This window comes from Ambystoma mexicanum, chromosome 3p (genome assembly GCF_040938575.1).
Source record: "Ambystoma mexicanum isolate Mex_15411 chromosome 3p, UKY_AmexF1_1, whole genome shotgun sequence".
Classification (NCBI taxonomy): Eukaryota; Metazoa; Chordata; class Amphibia; order Caudata; family Ambystomatidae; genus Ambystoma; species Ambystoma mexicanum.
In genome coordinates this window covers 985,954,449-985,977,218 of record NC_090925.1, presented here as the reverse complement: position 1 = coordinate 985,977,218, position 22,770 = coordinate 985,954,449, and the positions used below count along the sequence as shown (strand labels likewise).

Sequence of the window (22,770 nt, the reverse complement as noted above, 5' to 3'; positions counted from 1 at the left end):
GGCCAGCAATTAAATCTCTGTACTGGTGTCATTGGAACAAATTCATTAACTGCTGCAGAGATAAGAATGTGGACCCTTTTCAATGCAATATTCCTACAATATTGTCTTTTCTTCTATATTTGGCCAATTTGGGGCTCCAAGTTGGCACGATAAAGGGTTATTAGCGGCGCTATCCATTTTTAAGCGCTTCTCAGAGGAGGAATCTTATTTCAAGAAACCTTTAATTGTACAGTTCTTAAAAAGGGCTTACTAACGTGTTTCCTCCAATACCCTTTGAAGTACCTGTGTGGTATCTAAATTTAGTGTTAACATTACTCACATGTATTCCATTTCAGCCATTACATTCTTGCCCGTCAAGGCTCCCAACTCTAAAAACTATACTAATAGTGGCAATTACTTCAGCCCGCAGGGCGAGTGAGTTGCAGGCGCTTTCTAGCAAACCTCCTCACACCATCTTTCACAAAGATAGTTATTCGAAAGGTTAAACACTCTTTTCTACTGAAAATTGTCTCAGATTTTCATCGGTCACAAAAGATAACATTGCCTGTATTTTCTTCTCCTCCTCACGCAAGTAAGGAATAAGAGATTACACAGATTAGATCCCAGGAGTGCTCTTAGTTTCTGTATATCAAGATTGGCAACAATTTGTCAGTGTGACCAACTTTCTGTGGGATACACTGGCCGTAATTTAGGGCTGGTAGTGACAAACCAAACATTGTCCAGATGGATAGTTTTAGCTATAACTGAATTTTATAGATTGGCTGGGAAAGAGCCTCCAGATGGGCTGAGAGCTCATTCAACCGGGGCATGGTGAGTTCAACAGCTCTTCAGAGGTGTCCCAATAAAAGATTTGTGCATCAGCCACCTGGTCAGCCATGCACACATTTGTTAAGTACTACTCCCTTGACTCAACTTCCTCACAGGGAGGTCTCTTTGCAAAATCAGTACATGATCAATATTAATGGTACTCCCTCCTATTTAAACTGCTTTGGGAGCCCATCTAAGATAATACGTGGGAGAACACAATCCATCCAAAGAACAAGTTACTTACCAACTGTAACGTTCTTTCGATTGGATGTCCTCCCACGTATTCCTTATCGACACTCCAAGCCTACCCCACAGTACAGTTTGTGTTTTACACAAAGTTCCTTTAGAGCTTTTGGTCAAAGGGACATGCCTTATCTACTAATTATGGACTACAATATACGAAAAAACAGAACCGAGGCCAACGGGCGCGGCTCGAGTCATTTATACTGTGAATGACGTCGACAGTTGGTAAGTAATGTGTTCATCTATTACAGTTCTAGTAATGCAGGTTACAAGATCACTTATTCTAGCTATGCAGTACATTTCTCTGATAGTAAAATTCATCATGGTTACTATGCAATGATACACTACCATAGGAAACCTAGAAACAAGAACCGTGAGATACAGAATTACGGGGAAACAGTGGTCTTCAGGTAGAGTAAACCAAATCCACAGGGCCTTAAATGCTCAAGTAGTACTTTGTCTTAAAGGATCTTGGGAGTACCAGGGACTATGAGGGCGCCAAACATCCCTGTGTTGCACCAACATGCGATTTCTTTTGCTTGCCTAAAAACTTCATTTCTCCCCCTCACCCCAATCGCACTGAAGCATGCTGCAGTTTTGCCAAGTGTTGAGAACATTTTACATCAAAGCATTTGGGTGACTGGTTGAGTAATCTAATCGTCTAGGTCTTACCTTGGGAAGCCATTTTCTTTTTCCTTCTTTACTTTTACATGATCACCAGATTTGCTCTGAAATGAGAAATTCATCTCCGATTCAGTTATCAAGTTTGGAAAATGGGTCAGAAACGTGCAGTTAATTCTTCACTCATCTACCCCACAGTCAACGCACGGTTCGCCAACCATCATCCAATTCATCCTAAACCACATCCATACCCACATGCTCATCCTCACTCATACACCCACACTGCCCTGCTTCACCACGTGTGCACTCCACTACTCCTCACACGTTGCAAGTGATGTTTATGCCAGCAGGCTTTATTGCAATAAATGCCTTAAAAGCAAACCATATAAGAGACTCATGGGCTTAAAACTAGTTTTTATTGCATGCATTTAATGACCCCTGGAAAACCTTCCTTTTATAAACTTTGTACACTCGTCGTGAAAGAGGGGCATGCAGAAAGGAGCAGCAGAAACATTGGGGAAAAAGAAAACAGTTACCAAGTGAGTAATCAGTAAACCTTCCCCAGAAAGTGAGTTAAATAAATGAAAGATTTGACAGATGTGTTCTTTAAAGCATGCAATTAAGTAGTTCACCATCTGTCCCCCATTTACATTTTTGGAATCCATATTCATTTTGCCGACAATGAAACCTGTGTTGCAATGTGCTGGCCCAAATAGCCCTATATCTTCCAGTGTAGGAGCACCCCAAAAAAATATACACAAATACATTTTAAAACCCATTCCGTCCCAAGGTGAGCTTCCTCAGCGTGAAAATTGGCACGAGTCCCGGGCTGGTGGCACTCTTTACATTTTTATATCTTTGGCTGCATGTCTTTACCTTTTTACCTCAATGGTAGCCAACTGGTCCCCCACGGGAAGCAAAGCTACTACAAAGGGGATTTTAAGGCCAGTGTCATAGCCAGTTTGATTTCACTGCGCATAATGTCGATTTAAGAAATTTGTGGGCTCTGGTAAGCACAAGTTAAATGATGGGCATTCAGTTCTGCCCAAATGAAGGACTTAAAATGCACAATCCACCCTAAACCCACCACCCTCCCCCCGACCCTCCACAAAAATCAAAGTTTAGTTGACAAGGGGCCTTGTAGGTTGGCTTTCCAAGATGTTGCATGGTGCACAGATAGTTACAGAAGGGCCGTCACCCCCCAGCTATTCAGGTGTGTAGATCTGTAGCGATTGCATGCCATTCTTCAAAACCTTGTATCAACTAACTTCAGTCAATATTTAGGCTCTTCTTCCTGGCCGAGTCCTTTGCTTTTAATAAGTAGTTTCCAGTTGTCAGCACGTAAAGGCACCTGTATTGTGACCAATACAATAAACTCCAATATTAATTTTACCAAACGTGTCCCATTACTGTGCGCCAACTGTGAATGTAGTTAATTACTTCTTCAATCATGTACCACTGGGGATTCTTTTGTTGTGTGACTTACATTATTACAATTCCTCCTCTTTCATTTCATTCACAAATGTTTCTCTCAACACTTGTTTCCCCAGTCAATTTCTCATGGTTCATCAGGAGAGAATCCTAAGTTTTACAAAGATCTCCTCTTCCTTAGTTTCCAATTCGTCTTCTCCGTCAGTGATGTTTATGCATATTGGAATTCTGTTAACTGAACAAGTGGTGCAAGGCATACGATAGTCCTCAGTGTCCATTCCGCGCTCTTCAAAACCTACCTGCAATCGCATGGAGATCCCCAAGACAATCACTCCTGTATATCCAGGGCATGCCCCCCGTTTAAGGCTCTTCTACCACGTCAGGAAGGAAAAGCTGGCACCTCCTTCACTTCAGCTCTTTGGGCACCATGTTGAGCTCCAGCATCCTTTGTCTTTGACTGGAATAGAAATGCCCCTACTGCCTTGCTAGAAACAGATTGGAGCAGTTGCTGCAGCTCTGAGGTACCTGCTCCTTGGTGGGACACTAATCTGGAGCAGGAGAATTTCTACCTTCTGTTCTATTTGTTGTCAAAGGGGACTCACAAAGTCAGTATCTTATCTTGATGCAGGAGCAGTCCCTTCTTTTACCATCCTGAGGTTCTTCTCCTTCAAGTCTGCGGCCCTTGTCTGCATTGCTGGAACTTCCCTCTGCGCCATGGGGCTTCATGATCAAAAGTCAGACCCACAACTTGTAAAAACCAACTCTCTGCTTTGTGCACTTCCCAGGTACTACAGTTTGCGACACTGGGTTCATCTCTGCAACCTTCCTAACAGACCTTATATCTCAAAGCTTGATATGAACTCGTCCATTGGGGTCCTCATTCCTCCCCAACTAGAAGGTCACCTCTTCTGTTGCTCGCCTAGAGCCCTGGCAATGGCTGCCTTTGGGCTACAACAGGGTGCCGAACACCAACTGTGTCCTATTTCTATGGACATACCTTTCTAAACTTAGTTTCACTGTTTGTCTTGTATTTTAGATGCATTACCCTCCAAGATGCAACATTTTATCAATCTTAAAAGCCATGTAAATTATCTAAGTATATGACAATGCATTACTTACCGTAAAAGCATTTCCGATGGTTGTATCTGCTTAGATTCACATGCTGTGCATAGGTCCGTCATCCAGTGGTCACTGCGGAGTATTGCATTTTGTTTTTCGTAGTCGAAAAGGGATGTCGACAAGGCGTGTCTGAAATACTATCCCTATAGTGACGTGCGTTGTACCCACAATCCCTCACGCGTCGAGGTCCCTCTGTATTTTTCTGCCCCGAGGGAGCCTTCTAGACGTGAGTGAGTACAGAAAAGAGAGATATAAAAGGAAGTCTATGTTCCTTCCATCCGAGCGGGGAGGAAGGGTGGGCGCATGTGAATCTAAGCAGATACAACCATCAGAAATGCTTTTACGGTAAGTAATGCATTGTCTTCTGATGTTTGTTAATCTGCTTAGAATCACATGCTGTGCATAGACTAGCGAGCAGTACCCGGAGTTGGCGGTGGGTTATGAGAAGGAACAGTAGAGAAAAGATGTCTTAATACTGCCTGTCCCACCTGGGAGTCAGATCTCGAGTGTGCATCTAGACAGTAGTGTTTTGTAAAGGTGTGCACAGAACTCCAGGTAGCCGCTTTGCAGATGGACTCAAGGGGAACATTTGCAATGAATGCTATGGACGCCCCCGTGCCTCGAGTAGAGTGTGCTCTTGGCTTAAAGGGCAGTTCTCTCTTAGCAAGAGTATAGCAGAGAGTGATGCATTGAACAATCCATCTAGAAATAGTGGACTTTGAAACTGCATCCCCTTCTCTTCCTGCTGCCACCGAGACAAAGAACTGATTAGTCTTCCTCAGTGGTCTGGTTCTTTCCATGTAGAACATGACCGCTCTGCGCACATCTAGTGTGTGCAGAGTTTTTTCTCCCAAGTTGGAAGGATTTTGAAAGAACGTTGGCAGTTCTATAGACTGGTTTACGTGGAATTTCGAGATGAATTTCGGAGCAAACCTTGGATGCGTGCGTAGAACCACCATATCTCTGTGAACTGTAACAAAGGGGTCTAGAACAGAAAGAGCCTGTAGTTCACTTACTCTCCTGATGGAGGTGATAGCTATTAAAAAAGCAGTCTTAAGAGTGAGGTCTTTAAGAGATGCTTTGTGCATGGGTTCGAATGGTGAGCCCATGAGTCTGGTAAGTACCACGTTAAGGTCCCATCCGGGAGCTGGGTCAGCTATCGGGGGGTGTATTCTCTTTACTCCCTCCATGAAGGCCTTTATAACGGGGATCTTCCACCACGACACCTTGAGTTGGGAAGTGGTGTATGCAGAAAGTGCCGCTAGGTGGACTTTAATGGAATTGAACACTAGACCTGAATCCAATAAGTGGGTCAGGTATAGAACAATATGTGTGGGAGAGCAGTCAATCGGGTTGATGCTTTTTCCTCTGCACCAGATGACAAATCTCTTCCACTTGCTAGAATAGCAGTGGCGAGGGTTAGGTTTTCTGGCTTCCCTGAGGATGTCCATGCATCTCTGCGGGAGCTGTAGGTGTCCGAATTCTATGATCTCAGGAGCCAAGCTGCTAAGTTCATGTTCTGGGGGCATGGATGCAGAGTCCTGCCCTTGTCTTGTGACAGCATGTTGTACGGGCAGGGGAGTTTCACTGGGGGAGATAGAGACATCTCCATCAAGTGAGCGAACCATGGCTGTCGGGCCCACATTGGGGCCACCAGTATCATTGTCACTTGTTCCTGGTGCATCTTGTGCACCACCTTGTTGAGAAGGGGAGTCGGGGGGGGGGGGGGGGGGGGGGGAAGCGTAAACAAATTTCCCTGACCATTGCATCGACAGACCGTTCCCCTTGGATTGGTTCTGGGGGTACCTAGAGGCGTAACTTAGGCATTGTGAGTTCTCCAGGGTTGCGAATAGGTCTATTTCTGGGAATCCCCATTGTGTGAAGACGTCGAAAACGATGTCTTCGTGCAGTCGCCATTCGTACTCTTCGGGCAGGGGGAAATCTCTGCTGAGTTTGTCTGCCAGCAGATTGAGTTCCCCTGGTACATGTTGTGACAGTAGGAACATGTTTTGTTTGAGAGCCCACTTCCATATATTTTGGGCCAGTTTGGACAGTCCTGGAGAGTGGGTGCCCCCTGCTTGTTGATGTAGTACATGGCTGTGGTGCTGTCTGTAAGGACCAACACAGTCTTGCCTTGTAGGTGTTCCTGGAAGGCTTTTAGCGCCTTGAACACAGCTAGTAGCTCCAGTAGATTTATGTGTTTGGATGCTACGTTCGGAGTCCACACTCCGTGAGCAGTCTGTTGGGATAGGTGAGCCCCCCATCCTGTGAGGGATGCGTCTGTGGTTAGAGTGGCTTCCGCCGCGGGTGTGGCAAAGGGTTTCCCTCTTTCCAGGTTTTCCTTTGTCCACCACCGTAGCGAGAGAACCAAGGCCTGCGAGACCACCACTAGATCGTCCCATAGTCCGCTGGCCTGACACCACTGGCTGTTGAGCCACTCTTGCATAGGGCGCATCCGCAGGCGCGCGTGAGGTACCAAATAAATACACAACGCCATCATGCCTAGCAAGCGCATTGCTTTGCGTACCGTCACCTCTCGACCGGTCACATATTGAGGGATCTGAAACAGCATGTTTTGGACCCTCTCGTTGGAGGGGAAGACGAGGCCGTCCTTTGTTTGAATTAGAGCCCCTAGGAATTGTTTGATTTGGCTGGGGTCTAGGCTGGACCTTTTTTCGTTGATGGAGAAGCCCAACTGGAACAAAAGGTCTACAGTCTTTTGGGTATTGGAGAAGCATGTTTCGTAAGAATCCCCTGTTATGAGCCAGTCGTCGAGGTAAGGGTAAACTGGGATGGACAACCTGCGCAGGTGGGCCGCTGCCACTGCCAGTACCTTCGTGAATACCCTTGGTGCTGATGCTATGCCGAAGGGTAGCACTTTGAACTGGTAGTGTTTGCCCTCTATCATGAACCTGCGGTATCTTCTGTGCGCTGGCAACATTAAAATATGAAAGTATGCATCTTTCATGTCCAATGTTGTCATGTAATCTCCCTGTGATAGCAGTGGGATCACTTCCTGTAAGGTCACCATACGAAACTTCTGGGGTTTGATAAACTTGTTCGCTGGGCGCAGATCTAATACAGGGCGCATGGTTAGATCCTTTTTGGGTACAAGGAAGTACACTGAATAAATACCTTCCGTTACCTGAGATAGAGGCACGACCTCTATGGCTCCTTTTTCCAGCAGTTGTTGTACTTCTTGGAGAAGGATGGCAAGGTGTTCCGGTGTCATGCGTCGTCCCCTCGGGGGTCTGTATGTTGGGGAACTGTTGAATTTGATGCAGTATCCGTGGGCTACGGTGGAAAGTACCCAGCGGTCTGACGTTATTCCCTCCCATGCTCGAAGAAAGGATGTTATCCGGCCCCCGACCGGTGTTGCATGGGAGGGGACGCGAATCTTCACGTCACTTGGTGTTGTTGGGGGCTTGGGAGCCTCTGGGGTTGGACCCCCGACCTCTCCCTTTGCCCCGGCGCTGCCCTCTTTGGCTGTACTGCCCACTATTGGTCTGGTAATTGGTGGCAGGGTACTGTTGCTGCTGATTCTGCTGTTGGCGTTGGCCACGAAAAAAGCGTTTGTTGCCATAGCCGCGTCTGGTAGTGGGCTTAGAGATCTGGTCAAGAGTTTTGATGGTATCGAACTCTTTTTTAGCCATCTCCAGAGCCTCATCCACCGCTTTCCCGAAGAGGTTTGAGTCTTATTTGGACACAACCTCACAGGTTGAATTAAAAATTAGAAACAAGTGGTTGAAGTTTCACGAAGTAGTATTTACTACACATAAGGCATCTCCAAAAAGCCCAGTGAGATTCACTGAGCATTTTTATCCCTCGGATTGTTGCCAGTTTTTCAATAGTAATGTTAGATGTGCAAACACCTGCAATTATAATGAATGGCCAGCATTGTTAACATTCTAGAATGTGACTTGGACAGATTTTAAGAGGCCACCCTAGTTGTAGTGAACAGGGGAACTCCGGTTATCCAAAACCCAATCAAGGTAACAATGGAAAGCAGTCAAGGCCATTCGGAGGAGGAAGTGGGGTTCACAATGAATCCACACAATTTAGACCGTAATGTATAAAAATATTACATTTATTCTAAGCCTTAACATTAAAAAAATGAAACGTGTGGGTGCCAGTGCACAACACTCGATAAACTATGCAGTTACCATAGGTTCTTAAAATGCATTAAATGACAAATCAATAAAAAGGAGGTAAAGTGATGCAGTAAGATGTAACCAAGTCAAAAGAAATATTCCCTAGATAAAAACGTCCAACCACCAAGAAGAGAGGCCTTCTGCCCAAAGTCACAATGTTCTTACCCAGAATATATCTGATGAAGGTGAAGTACATGTGTCAGCGAGTGTTCAAAAGAAAAGATGCAAAGTTACTAGACAGTACAATGTACTATCATTTTTCAGGTTTTACTGCTCAGGTGAGACAACCAAAAGCAGTGGAAGGGAGTAGTTTCTTACCTGTAACCCATTTCTCCAGCTTTGGTATCTTTCATGGATTCACATGCTGTGAATATTCCCAGTCAGGCTGGGAAACCTTGTAATGTTTTCCCCATAGAAAACCGACACTTTAGTGTCCTCGACGTCTTTTTGGGTGCTTTAGGCTACACCAATAGGAAATCTGGTACAAATCGCTCCGCCCCGCGGCTTCCCTTCAGATTTTAACCTCCAACGTAGAGGAAAACCCTAAGAAAGGTTTGCCTGCAGGGGCAGCCGGCGGGCGCATGTGAATCCATGAAAGATACCAACAATGGAGAAGAACAAGTTACTTAGCAATTGTAACGTTCTTTCAATTGGATGTTCCACCCGGTGTCCGGTCAAATGTTTGAATGCATTTGATCGGATGACAAAATGCGCGAGTCAATTTGACCGAAAATAAGGTGGTCGATTTTTTTTTTTGCTCTAGTATAGGTAAAATAAAACTAAAAATATAAAAAAAAGGTGTTTTAACACCAAAAAAAAAAGAAAATAAATAAAAAGACCTTTTTCCAGTCAAATTGACTCGAGCATATGGTAATTCGATCAAATGCATTCGAGCCTTTGACCTATAACTGTTCCACCCACCTATTCCTGATCTTAGATATATTCTTACCTTCAGCTTTGCTGCTTTGGAAATTTCTCTCCCCACCAGAAGGTGCTCCACTCGAGGCCGCGGTGTCAATGTCCCTCGGCAGCATCCGTCAAGTATTGACGTCATCCGCTGTATAAATGCCTTGCGTGTGCCCGTCGGCCTCAGTTCTGTTTTTTCGTGCATTATAGCCCATGGATTATAGTTAAAGGGCGTGCCTCTTTTGACCCAAGCCTTAAAAGAAGAGTGTAAATCACGTAAACTGTACTGTGGGGTCGGCTGGGAGGGTTGATGAGGAATACGTGGGAGGCACATCCAATCGAAACATTACAGTTGATAAGTAACTTGTTCTTCTAATGGATTGTGTCCTCCCATGTATTCCTCATCTTAGATAGACTCCCAAAGCAGTTTTGTATTGGAGGTGGGAGTACAGAATTGTTCTAGTCATGTACAGAATGTAGTACAGATTTAGCAAACAGGCTTCCTTGAGAAGAAGTCGAATCTAGAGCATAATGATGTTTTATAAACATATGCACGGGTGACCATGTGGCTGCTGCACAAAAATCCTGCACAGGGACACCCCCTTTAAAGTGCTGTCGAAGTTGCCATGCCCCTGGTTGAATGAGCTCTCAGCCCATCTGGTGGTTCTTTCCCAGCCAATCTATAACTTTGTTATAGCCAAAATTATCCATCTAGATAATGTTTGTTTAGTTACAGCAAGTCCTAATTTGCGGCCAGTGTATCCCACAAAAAGTTGATCACACTGACTTATTTTCGCCAATCTTGAAATGTAGAAGTTAAGAGCTCTTCTAGGATCTAATCTATGTAGTTGTTCCTCTTCCTTACTTGCGTGGGGGGGGGAGGGTAGAAAGTAGGCAGTGTTATTTTTTGTGACAAATGAAAATCAAACAATTTTTGGCAAAAAAAAAAAAAAAAGATTGTTTCACTCCAAGGACTACTTTATCTTTTATAAAAGATGGTGTGCGGACCGCTAGAAAGCACCTGTAACTCACTTACCCTGCGGGCTGATGTCATTGCTACACGAAGTATTGTTTTTAAAGTAAGGAGTCTTAATGGACACGAATGTAAAGGCTCAAATGGAATGCACGCGAGGAATTTTAGAACCAAGTTTAAATCCCACACAGGAACTTGAAAATGTATTGGTGGAAACACATTTAGACCTTTTAAGAATTGAGTTATTAAAAAGGTATCTTAAAGTAAGATTCTTCTGATGAGCGCTTAAAAATGGATGGAGCCCCAGATTCGCTAAGTGTAACAGAAAAGACAATACAGTGGGAATATTGCATTGAAACAGGTCCACATTCTTTTCTCCGCACCAGTTAATGAACTTGTTCTAACGACACAGATACAGAGATTTGGTTGTGGCATTCTGGCCAATAGCAAGATCTCCAGGATGTCATCCGGAAGGTCCCAATCCTTGTATCTCAACCTCTCAGAAGCCATGCGTGAAGGTTGAGTGTTTTGACCTCTGGATGGAGAACATGACCTTCCTCTTGAGAGAAGATCCTCTTTTTTGGAAGACATTGCAGGGCAGATGGACATGTCCAGAAAGTCCGGGTACCACATTCTCCTGGCCCAATCCGGGGCAATTAGGATCGTAGTTTTCCTAAACTTTCTCAACCTCCTGACTACTTGAGGGAACGCATACAGAAGTGGAAACTCCATTCCACTACGAATGCGTCCCCTAGAGCTCCTCTTGGGGGAAATTCCCTTGAGCAGTACAGTTCGCACTTCTGGTTGGTACCGGTCGCGATCAGATCCACTTGAGGGGTTCCCCAAAGGGCGAAGATCTCTTGAAGGACTTCCTGAGCTAGCTCCCACTCGTGGGAGACTGCTCTGCGTGCTCAGAGCATCCGCCGCCGTTTTGCTCTCCGGCTAGGGGGAACTGCCGATAGAGACCCCCCTTCTTGGATTGCCCAGAACCAGAGTTGCATTGCTTCTCTGCACAGTGGCAGTGACCCTACTCCTCTCTTGTTGAGGTAGTACATGGCCACTGTGTTGTCCGTCATTATCAGGACATTCTTTCCCCGTACAGAGGGCAGGAAAGCCTTCAGCGCTAGTCTGATTGCCCTCAGCTCCAATAGGTTGATGTGTAGTTTGGACTCCGATGGAGACCAACGACCGCTGATCGTCAGATTGATGGTGTGAGCTCCCCACCCCGTGAGTGAGGCGTCCGTTACTACAGTTATCTCCGGCCATGGTTGTCAAAAAGATTCTCCTTGAGGATATGTTCTTTGCAAGCCCACCTTTGCAGATCCTGTGCTACCTTGGCTGGAACTTGCAATAGATCTGACATTTCCCCTGAAAATTGAGACTATTGAGTTCTGAGAGGCCATTGAAGGAATCTCATAATCTGGCTTCTGGCACCAGAGAAATGCAGGACGACATGAGACTGAGCAACCTGAGAAAATCGAAGGCCGGTAGATACTAGGCATTCTGGAATTTTATTACCATCTGCAGAATGTGGAGAGCTCTCTTTGGGAGGCAAGGCTCTGCCCGAACAAGTATCCAGGATTGCTCCGATAAACTGGAGCTTCTGTGATGGTAGCAAAACCCTAGTTTGTGAAGGCAGTGGCAAGTCTTGGACAGATGATCCTGGGCTTGTTCTGGAGAACATGCCCTGATCATACAATCGTCCAGATAGGGGTAGACATTAATACTCCCTCTCCTGAGACTCGCTGCCACTACCGTCATTTACTTGGTGAAAACTCTCAGGCAGAGGTCAACCCGAATGGCAGAACTCGAAACTGATAGTGAGAATTGCCAATCGCAAACATCAGGTACTTTGTGCTTGAGATGGATTGGCACATTAAAGTAAGCATCCTGAAGGTCCAATGATACCAACCAGTCCTGAGTTGGAGCCTGAAGGATCTGAAAAAGTGACCATCTTGAACTTGTCCTTCCTGAGGAACGTGTTCAAAACTCTCAAGTCCAAGATGGGTCTCAGTCCTCCACATTTCTATGGAATGAGGAAATATGGGGAATACCCACCCTTTTTCCTTTCCGCTACAGGTACATGTTCTATTGCACCTTTCTGTAGCAGGGTTAAAACTTCCTGCAACAGGAGCGGATCTGGATGTTTGACAGTTGTATCCCGGTGGGTGATTCTGAGGTTCTTTTCAAAAGGAAGGCAGTAACCTTGGTATACTGTTTCCAGTGCCCAAGCATCTGAAGTAATGCCCTGCCATTCTTTCAGATGCTGAGAGATCCTGCCTCCCACTGGGGTCTTGTGGGTCAAAACCTCAGAGTGGTTTTGCAGCAGCGGTGGCTGAAGGGACAGATGCCGTTGCTGGGGCAGATCTAGCACCTTTTCCTCGCCCCGAGGAAATTTCCTTTGACCTCCGACTGGCCTGTCCCCTTCCAAATGAGGAATAAAACGAAGACGACCCCTCCAGGAAGATGAGCCTGTGTAGGGGCGTTGAGGTTGTTTTATAGCGGCACGAGTGATTTTGCCACTGCTTTGGAGGTCTGCAGCTTCTCCAAACTTTCATCCGACTTGCTGCCAAACAACCTCGAGCCGTCAAATGGCCTATTAAGAAGCCTGGATGGCACATCCGGTGCAAAACCTGGCTTCTTAGCCACGCAAATCTACGTAGCACCGTGCTAGATGCCATGGACCTACTGATACTGTGTCCAAACCAGATTAAGGCATTCCCCCGAAGCCTCCTTTCCATCCCTTACAATGGATAGGAACCCATCACATTCCTCACCTTCTGTGATGTGTCAGCTGCCGCTGACATGCAGTCCCACAAGGTGCATTTAAATCTTACAAGGGTGCAAGTTACATTGGTGGATTTTAAAGCCATGCTCCCTGACGTAAAAATCTTTCTGGACCATGCATCAACCTTTTTATCATCCCTATCCGGGGGAATTGTGGGGTATGCAGCATTTCTAGTAGAGGTAGCTGCTTCAACTACCAGACTTTCTGGAGATGGGTGCTTACTCAAGTATTCTGGTATGAACTATAGGGTCTATATTTTGTCATACATGTTTTATTTACTGCTGGAATGGTTTCAGAATGTTCCCATGCAGTATTAACCCTCCTTTGTAAGGCTACATGAAAGTGAAGTATGGGGTCTTGCTGAGGTCCTCCTGAAAGGATCGGTCATGCCATCATCTTGATAGACAGGTGAATTCCTACCCCATCCCATGAATTCAGTAACTACTCTAACTTCTTTAGCCCTCATCAGCATGTTCTGCTGGGTCAGGTTTTTTAAATTCGTATTCTGGAGAAGTATCCAGACCACTTGCTGATTGCAAGCACTCATAGGTACTGTATTTTAGATTGAGGATCAACTAACTCCTCAGGGACTGGTCTTGTACCAAATTTAACACCAGCAGGAGAAACCTCTTAATCTGCTGATTCTCCTTCATATATGGATGACATGGTCCTAAAAACATGTCTACTCTCGATGAAAAACCTTTTCAGATGGTATAGGTTTTAACATTGGCAAAGGAGTCGACAAAAACAATGGCGTCGATGTTGAAGTCGCAGCCTTCGATATTGTCGAGATAGCTTTCGATGCCGGAATCGAGGGAGTTGTCGAGACCATCGACGCCGAAGGAGCCTTCGATACTGTCAATTGAATACTCGATGTGACCTTTTTAGGTTGAATCATTGACGCCTTGTGCTCGACCACCTTTGATGGTTTTGAGGACTTTTTCAATGCAGACTTAAATAACGCAGGAGGGTCCGACGCCATTTTCTTTACTTCTACCTCCGGTAGGCTTTTTTCATGAGGTGTCTGGTAAGAGTCCCTGGATGATACCCTCGACAACTTTGTTGGATTTTCTTGTTTTAGATCTTCCCCGGTCACTTTTCTTGTGAACAGGGGCATGGTCTTCGTTGGACTTTGAGGGGTCTGGGCCGCGTTCTCAAAAGTCTTTAACATAGAAGATCTAAAGGCTTCCCATTTTCTTGGGGAGTCATGTCTCGAAGGACATGTTATGACTTCCTCAGACGACGTTGAGGAAGGAGATCGGTGTCGTTTTTTTTCCCCCTTTTTAGAGGACTTCCCGGATCTGCTCCTCGATCTAGATTGTTTATGATGTTTCACCAAAGACTCAGCCGAGTCCTTTCTCCCCTTCGAAGAAAACTGAGGATCCCCTCCCCCACCGCCAGGTTACCTCTTCGCTCTTTTAAGGCCTTATGCGTCATCAACTGACAAGAACCGCAGTCATCTATACGATGGTTGGAACCGAGGCACCAGAGGCAATTCATATGGGGGGGCCAAGGGGGAGAAAAAAAATAAATAAAAAGTCAGCGACATCTTTTTCCCCACATTTCTGGCATTTCTTGAATCCAGTTTTCAGTGTGGAAGGGTTCGATGAAGACGACATTCGCACAAAACTGAAGCGCCGTTTTATAACCATCCAAAGCGAAGCCAATGGAAAAAACAGAACTGAGGCCAACGGGCGTGAACGAGGCATTTATACAGTGGATGACGTCGATACTCGACGGATGCCGCCGAGGGACAGCGACGCAGCGGCCTCGAGTGGAGCACCCTCTGGTAAGGTTATTTCCAAGATGAGGAATACGTGGGAGGACACAATCCATTTGAAATGGAGTTACAGGTAAGAAACTACTCCCTTCAGCATTGGATCCTTCATGGATTCACATGCTGTGAATAGATTAAATAGCAGTATGACAAGCTGGAGGTGCATGACAGGCAAACCTCCCCCAGGCCACAGTCACGATACAATAAACATCCAGCCACATACATGAACCAAAGACCAGCAATCAACCAAAGCGCAAAAAAAAAAAAAAAGAAAAGCTGCAGGGCCTACCTTCTTGAAACAGGCGTTGGAGGACCGCCCGTCCCACCAGCACATCTTCCATATTTTGCTGTCCCAGACAATGTCTGGTGAAGGTATGTGGTACCGCACAAGATGCTAATTGCAAATGCCACTGCGTGGTTTACCAGCCCACAGTGCTGCAGTGGACCTCGTAGAATGGGCGGTAGGAGTGCCCCTCAAAGGCTTGCCAGCCTTTCCATGGCAAAAAAGAAAGAAAAAAAAAATAGACGAGACCCACCAGGAGAGTCCTTGCTTGGAAGTGGACCTCCCCCTGTTGGAAGGACCAAAAGCCACAAATAGCTGTTACGGCTGCCTAAAGGCTTGAGTATGTTTGAGATAAAACCTGAACGCCCTTTTGACGTCTAGGGAATGCAGAGCTCTTTCCGCTGGAGTGGGCGCCTTAGCGAAGAACGTGGGCAAGGCAATCGTAGAGTTTGTGAAACTCCTGACGGAACTTTATCCCTAAAGTGAGGATTAGTAGACAGAACTTTGTCCCTCATGAATCGCATATACAGTGGGTCAATGACCTGTGCCTGAAGTTCCGACATCCTTCTGGCAGATGTGATCGCTACCAGAAACGCAACTTTCCATGAGAGGAACTTAAACAACGCCGTCGACATAGGTTCAAACTGTGGCTTCATGAGAGCTGAGAGAACCACATTGAGACTTCATACTGGAACAAACCTTTTCTCCTGGGGGAATGTCCGAAAAAGTCCTTTTAGAAAATGCTTGACCAAACCGTCACTGAACAGAGGAATAGAATGGCGCCGTCTCGTGAACATGGATATGGCAGCCAAATGCACCTTGATCGATGACAACGCCAGGCCCCCTGCACCAACAGCAGAAGTTAATGAGAATCTGGGCTGGAAACACTTCAAAAAGCTGTACATCCTGCTGTTTCTCACACCAGGCACAGAACCTAGCCCATTTCCTGCTGTAAGAGACATTGGTGGAAGGTGCCCTTGCCGCCTCCAGGATCCGACGACAATCCTGCAATATTCCTAAATGTCCAAACTGAGTGGTCCAGAGCCACGCTGAGGGATGCCGGGTTGTGATGCCACACCGTTCCTCCGTCATGTGACAGCAGATCCTGCTCAGACCCCAGACGAAGCTGTTTGTCCACCACGAGATGAAGGAGATCCGAAAATAAAGTCTGCCTGGGCCAGAACTGGGCCACCAAGATCGCTATGCCCAGGTACTTGTGCAACAACTGCATCACTCTCCAAATGGAAACATACGCGAACAGGCCTGTCCATGGGAACGAGAATGTTTCTTCCTTGGATTCCGGATGAGCCACCCTTCTGGCAAAGAGGGCATTGCTTGTTCTCCAGCGTGGCAAATAAGTAGAGTGGGAAACCCCCATTTCTGGAAGACCTTCGTCAACCGTTCCTCCTTCAGCTTCCACTTGTGCAACTGACCAGCGTCTGCTGATGCTGAGAGCATCCGCCCAAACATTCTGAAAAAGCGGCAATGTGAATCCTGTGATCAATGGCCCAATGCCAGACCTCCTGAGCTTCCCTGGACAGGAGCCGAGGCGTGCGTGCCACCCTCACTCCACTAGAACATGGGAGAGGACCACTATCTGACCATTGGGAGGCGAGAAACTCCTGCACCAGCCGCATGAACAGGCGACAATTGATGAGCAGAATGCAGGACGCCATGGACCCGAGAAGCGACATGTAACTCTGGACCGAGACCGAAGTTCCCGGGCCCCACTTGCCCGCCTTGGACTGCAACTTCTCCACTCTTTCACCCGACGGCTTCACCAGATTTTCCTGCGTAAGAAATGGAGCACTGAGAAAACCCAACTCCATGGATGGTGTCAGACAGGATTTTGTAAAGTTGACGGCAAAGCAGAGCTGTTGTAACAGGCGCATAGAAGCCTGGAGAGACTGATGTCCTTTCTGGAGATTGTCCCCTGACCAACCAATAATCCAGGTAAAGGTACAAATGATGCCCCTCCCTGCGGAGAAAAGCAGCCACCGGAGCCAGGCACTTGGTGAACATCCTGGGAGCCGACTGGAGTCCAAACGGGACGACATTAAACTGGTAATGTTCGTCTCTGACCACGAAGAGCAGGAACTTGAGATTTTTTGCAGCATCGGGATGTGGACATCAAGGTCTTGTCTTCGAGATCCAATGACGCCAGGAATTCCCCAGGCTGCACAGAGCGAATGACATCCTGCAACGTGAGCATCTTGAACTTCAGGTGTTGCAGATTCTTGTTCACCGGCCAAAGATGGGAATAGGCCTCCACTTTGAGCTTTTATTTTCTATTCTTTTTTTAAATCAAAATACTGGGAGTACACCCCCTGCCCTTGTTTCGGGACTGGTTCTATTGCCCCTTTTGCCAACATGAGCCCCACCTCTTGCCTCAGGACTGGGATATGTGGCTGCACCACCTGCAGAGGCCGAATAGGAGTGGAGGACGCCAAAACGCCAACGAGTGGCCGTGTTGTACTGTATCCAGCCCCCAGCGGTCCGTAGTAATAAGATGCCACTCTACGTGTTCCGATACTCGGCCCTCCTAGTTGGCTGCCTATATGACAATCATTGCTGAGGCTTATGACTGCCGGCCTTTAGCAGCCAAGCGGCTGGGCCCTTCTTACGTTACACCGATCGTCCCTGTTCTTCTGCGTGGACTGGAACGAGCGCCGAAAGCCTTGGGAAGAGTAACTGGAGTGACCGAAACCTGTTGTGGGAAGCAGCAGATCTGGCATTTCCAGAGGCCCCTCGAAATGGGCGTAAAGAGCGGCCACTCTGCAGTGTACCCAGGGACTTCGCCGTCTGTCTTCTTTCATTCCCTTCAGCGCCCCGCCGATTTTCTCACCATAGAGCTGCTCACTCTCCGGCCATGTCCACTTTATGCTGGACCTCTGGATGAAAGTCAGTGCAGCACACCCATGCCTGCCTCTGGAGAACACCATTATTGATTTGTTTGAACCCAAATCCGCCAGGTTCACTGCAATGTTCTTGCTGTTGTTGGAGGCCTCCTCTCCCCCTGAACCAGCAGCATAGCTTCCTTGCGTTGTTGCTCCGAGAGATTATCCAATAGCGGAGCCAACCAGTGCCACATCTCCCCGTCATACTGGCCAAGGAGTTTGCTACTTTCACTGTTGTAGCCCCCACCGTCAAAACCTATTTACCAAACGCATCCTGCTTCCTGGCTGCACTGTCGGTGGCATAGCACACTTGTGCTGACTCCTCGCCTTCCGACTAGCCGCCGCTGATACCACAGACTTGGCGTGGGTTGTGACGTGAGGCATTTCGGGGTAAATTCTGGCGCTTTAAACTTCTTGAACGCCCCTTCACCACCAGCTCCGAAAAAAAAAAAATGGCACATCGTGTGCAGACCCCCCTACCACACATGGTCAAAAATGGGGACGGAGAAGACTGATCACACGGGGAAGTGACGGAAGGCAAAGAGAAAACTGTCTTTTGATCAAAGAGAAAACTGTCTTTTGATCAAAGAGAAAACTGTCTTTTGATCAAAGAGAAAACTGTCTTTTGATCAACGTAGATGGATGAGCTGACTGCAAGTCCAGCGCCGATGGATCGAACAACGGCTCATGTTCATCCTCAGGACGCGAGGAAACAGGATATGAAGCATGGGTCTTGCTGAAGGATATCCACCAGGAGCAAAGGCCCAAAGCCAGCCACAGACTGCAACGGGTCTCCCGGTAGGCTTCAAACCACCATCTGTCCCCCAGCGGCGCCGCCGACAGCAACAGCAGCCCACTGTCGGGCACAGTCGTCAACAAGGTCCCCAGCCCGGTTGAAAACAGCGCAGACGACAACTGTCAACGAAGGAAGAGAGCAGCACCACCACCAGTCAACGGAACTTCAATCGACAAACCCCTCGTCGACAGCACTAAGGCTGCCACCGGCCTAGACTTGCCGGCGAAGCAGACCGCTTGGATGAATTGCAGGAACAAAGTTTTGAAGGGTCATGGCCGGAAGACGACCTATGCTGGTCCTTCAATGAGTGCTTCGAGGAGGACGACTCTCGGGACTTCGACTTCTCCCTCTCTGCTGTCGTGGCCTTCTGCCCAACTTCTTGGGCCTAGTACTCTTACACTTGTCCGGTCTTGCCGACTTTGCCAGAGGGGCCACTCACCTCTTTTGACTGATGCAACCTGGATCCAGAGGCTCTGCCGCCTCTCCCCACCTCAGACGCTGGCACCCCCGTACACTGCTTCTTAGAGGGGAGTTCCGCATACTTTGCCCTCTGGTGCGAAGACACCGCCTTTTCCGCCACAGCCGAAGACTTGCACCCTCGGGTCGAACCCACCTCCAAACCCGGGTAAGTGCCTTCGCTGAGCCAACAAAACAACCGGCAGTTGCGGTCCTCTAGCGATGAGAAAAAAACTTGATAGATCTCACAGGTGTCCGTGGAATGATAGGAGTACAGATAATCCGCATGCCGTTAGGGGTGTCATGGTATTGGTTTTATGGCGGTATGATAACCTTCTTGCCAAATGACGGTATATCATGGTTATCGCGGTATAGCAGGTGAAGTGAACTAATCTTAACAAATAAACTGGTCTCTGCACAGTTTTAGCTGATCCTCCAGGAATCTAAGTCGGCTGCAGATTTGGTCTTTCAAGGCGCTCACTCGTTGATCGCCTTGAATGAAAGTGTGACTAGTGGAAGTGTTAAAATGCACAATTTGAGCAATGAGCTTGCTGCTCTGTCACAGGTCATTGCTTTGAGAATCGGCCTCGACCTGCATTATTTTGGAACCACATGGCATGGGGATCATGACCCCGCGCAGTGATCAGTCATAAAAGTTTGTTTTGATAACGCTTTATCCCATTAAAGGGAGAAAAGTCACTCATGTGAGGTCTGAAAGCCCATGTCATTGTGTTTCTTTTGTCAAAATGTCATTACCAACACACACACACTCACTGAAAGGTTGCATATTGATCCAATCACTAGCTAGTTTACCATCTGCCTGGTGTATTATAAAAGGTCTGATGTTTTAGTCACCACTGACCATGTAATCCTAACAGGACAGCATTCAGTGGGCACTGTTGATTTCTTTCTTGATTCTTGCAATACATGTTCATTTACCTTCTTAAAGATAGTGGCACCAAAACCTTTTGAAAATGACAGTTAAAATACATATCGGCACAAATATGGCCTAGACCACCACATCACCACAGCCCCATCATTACCACCCCCGACCCCCATGTCTGAGAGCATTAGAAGCCTTATGATGCGAGTGGAGACCGAGGAATGCTTTCATGGGTGGTTTCACAAATCGAGGATAGACCCGAGAAATCTCTCACCCCCATTGCTCTGGATACTTCAAATTGAATGTAGAATCTGTCCTGTCTGCTGGAGTGCAGTCCCATATGCAGAAGTCAGTTGAAGGATCAAGCGAAGCAACAACTCCAGTGCCAATGTGTAAATCTACACAGAGGACAGTGGGGGCAAGGGAGAGCAGTTTATATACTAGCACAAAGCACTGATAGGCCCAGTGTTCATACAGTCTACAGAGCTAACGTTTTGTGTGGACATGCATCAGAAGGGCATCCAGTTAATTCCCTTTGAATTCTGGGATGTGTACTTCCCCATCTTTCAAATTGGTGGGGAAACTAAAAATCGGCTGATCTTTAACCCGACTCTACAGATCACAGAAAGAGCGGTTACAGTATCAAAGCTGCATTTACTAATGTGACCTCACTTTCCCTATGCTTTCCCTATGCTCGTCTGCCAAACGCCACATCCCACAGTGCAAGATCCAGAATGCGCAGCACTTGCTTACTGCAGCCTTTCCAAATCAGATTGAAAAGCTCACTTAATAGCTGCAGGCCCTAAAACTATACCGGTATAAACGTGACAGTTATTATAGTTCAATTAAGCTGTTCACGGTATCTAGAACGGTATACCGTCATACCGTTAAACCCCTACATGCCATCCCCCTCGTAGACGTTCTAGGCCACAGGTTTCACAAGGCCTTAACATTGATTTCTTCAGACCCACAGAGGACATGATGGCCCAAGTAAGGAAAGCACGTGTAGAACACGAAGAGTAACTCGAGCACAAACACAAGGTGATCCCAACAGTTTGGAATCTGAAGGGAAGCCGTGGGGGTGGGGCTATTTGTACGAGACATCCTATTGGTGTAGCCTAAAGCGCCCCAAAAGACTTCGAGAGGACACTTAAATATCAAGGTTTTCTACAGGGAAAACGCCATGTTAAAATTAGAGGTTTCCCAGCCCGACGGGGAATATTCACAGCATGTGAATCCATGAAGGATCCAATGCTGGAGAATGGAAGAATACAAAAAGGGACTTGTTCTCAATGTCATTCAATGGAGGGCAGGGGGAGACAAAAATACTTTACGTTTACTTATACCGCCACCCCTCACGAATTTGGTTTCACCGGATGACTGGATGGTCAGCTGCCTAGGTGCTTCAGGTGCAAGGATTCCTCCGGTCGGGTCCAGGAGCAGAGTGCTACCATTGAAGATGGAGCCATAACGAAATGACTCACAGAACGCGGGGTTTGGGGTGGGGGGCGATAGCTTAAGTGATCGCAACTGCACACAGAAGGCATCCTTCCAGTCGAGTTGCAAAAGTACTTCCAGAACAGGGTCCCTTGAAGCTGGGAGGCTGAAATGCAGCAGAAAGGGGACAACGCAAGCTGGCAGCCATCAAAGTTACAGCTTCAAAGGCGGAATGGTGACTGTTCTAGCGAGGTAGCCCACTGGAGAGCTGGCCAGTTCAGTGGCCCAGGGACACTTCAGGATCGGGATCGCTGGATTCTCCAGAACCTGTAGTGGCTGGTTGGTCCCACCAGCCCCGGGGTTAAAGCACCACACAGGGCCTTCGCAGATCAGGTAGTACAACAGGACTTCACCGTACAGACACAGGAATGGATGCTGGGTGGCAGGAATCCTGTTAGGATATTCAGTCAGCTGTTCCAAGAGGGATTCTTGGCTCCAAAGCAGATTTGTAGAAATTGCTGCAGGTGTCCTTATCCAAAATCCAGCCTGAAAGCAAGTTTAAGCCCACTAATGGCTAGAATCTGCACCTAACAGCCAGTAGTTTCATCAGGGACAACTATTGGTTTCACTTATGCCCCATACCTAGACTCACTCACACTCTACAATGTGGAGTTGGACCAGACAGTGCTCCACACAACACAACTTGCCGTTATAGCTGCCGTCACCAGATTGTCTTTAGGCACATGTTAATGTTTAAAGTATTTGTATTGCACACTGTCACCAATGGAATTGGTCCCCAGGCGCCCTCGCGGATCTGTAAACAAAGATATGGCGGGGTGGGTTAGTAGGGTGAAGTGGGAATAGGAAAGAGATTGGTGATGTCCTGTTGGCAGCTTCAGTTCAGTTTTCACTGGGCACAGAGCTTGGGTGCGATTTTCGGATCAATTTGGGTCCTCATGTGCTGTTGGTGCGAATTGTGTTGTTGCAGTTCGGTGAAGTATGTGCAGTTTGCTGTGCAGAGAGGTGGTTGTGGGGGTTTGTGTGAGATGTATGCTGAAAGTTGAGTTTTTGGTTTAGTGTTTTTTTTCCCCTCTTAGTCTTTGCATTTCTTTATTCAACGTCCGATTGTCCTATGGGGTTGGGATTGTAGGTTTGTCCGCCTAGTTAGTTGTGGCAAGATTGCATTGGAGTTATTTCAGAGG

The 22,770-nt window shown here is 47.0% G+C and overlaps 1 protein-coding gene across 1 annotated transcript in view; it reads right to left on the bottom strand.

Annotated features, from left to right (window-relative positions):
• TOP1 (DNA topoisomerase I) overlaps window positions 1-22,770 on the bottom strand; it is a 690,967-nt gene that overhangs the window by 506,739 nt on the left and 161,458 nt on the right. The window contains exon 5 of the mRNA XM_069652271.1: window positions 1,723-1,778. Coding sequence (XP_069508372.1) covers window positions 1,723-1,778 — 56 coding nt within the window. The remainder of the gene's footprint in view (window positions 1-1,722; window positions 1,779-22,770) is intronic.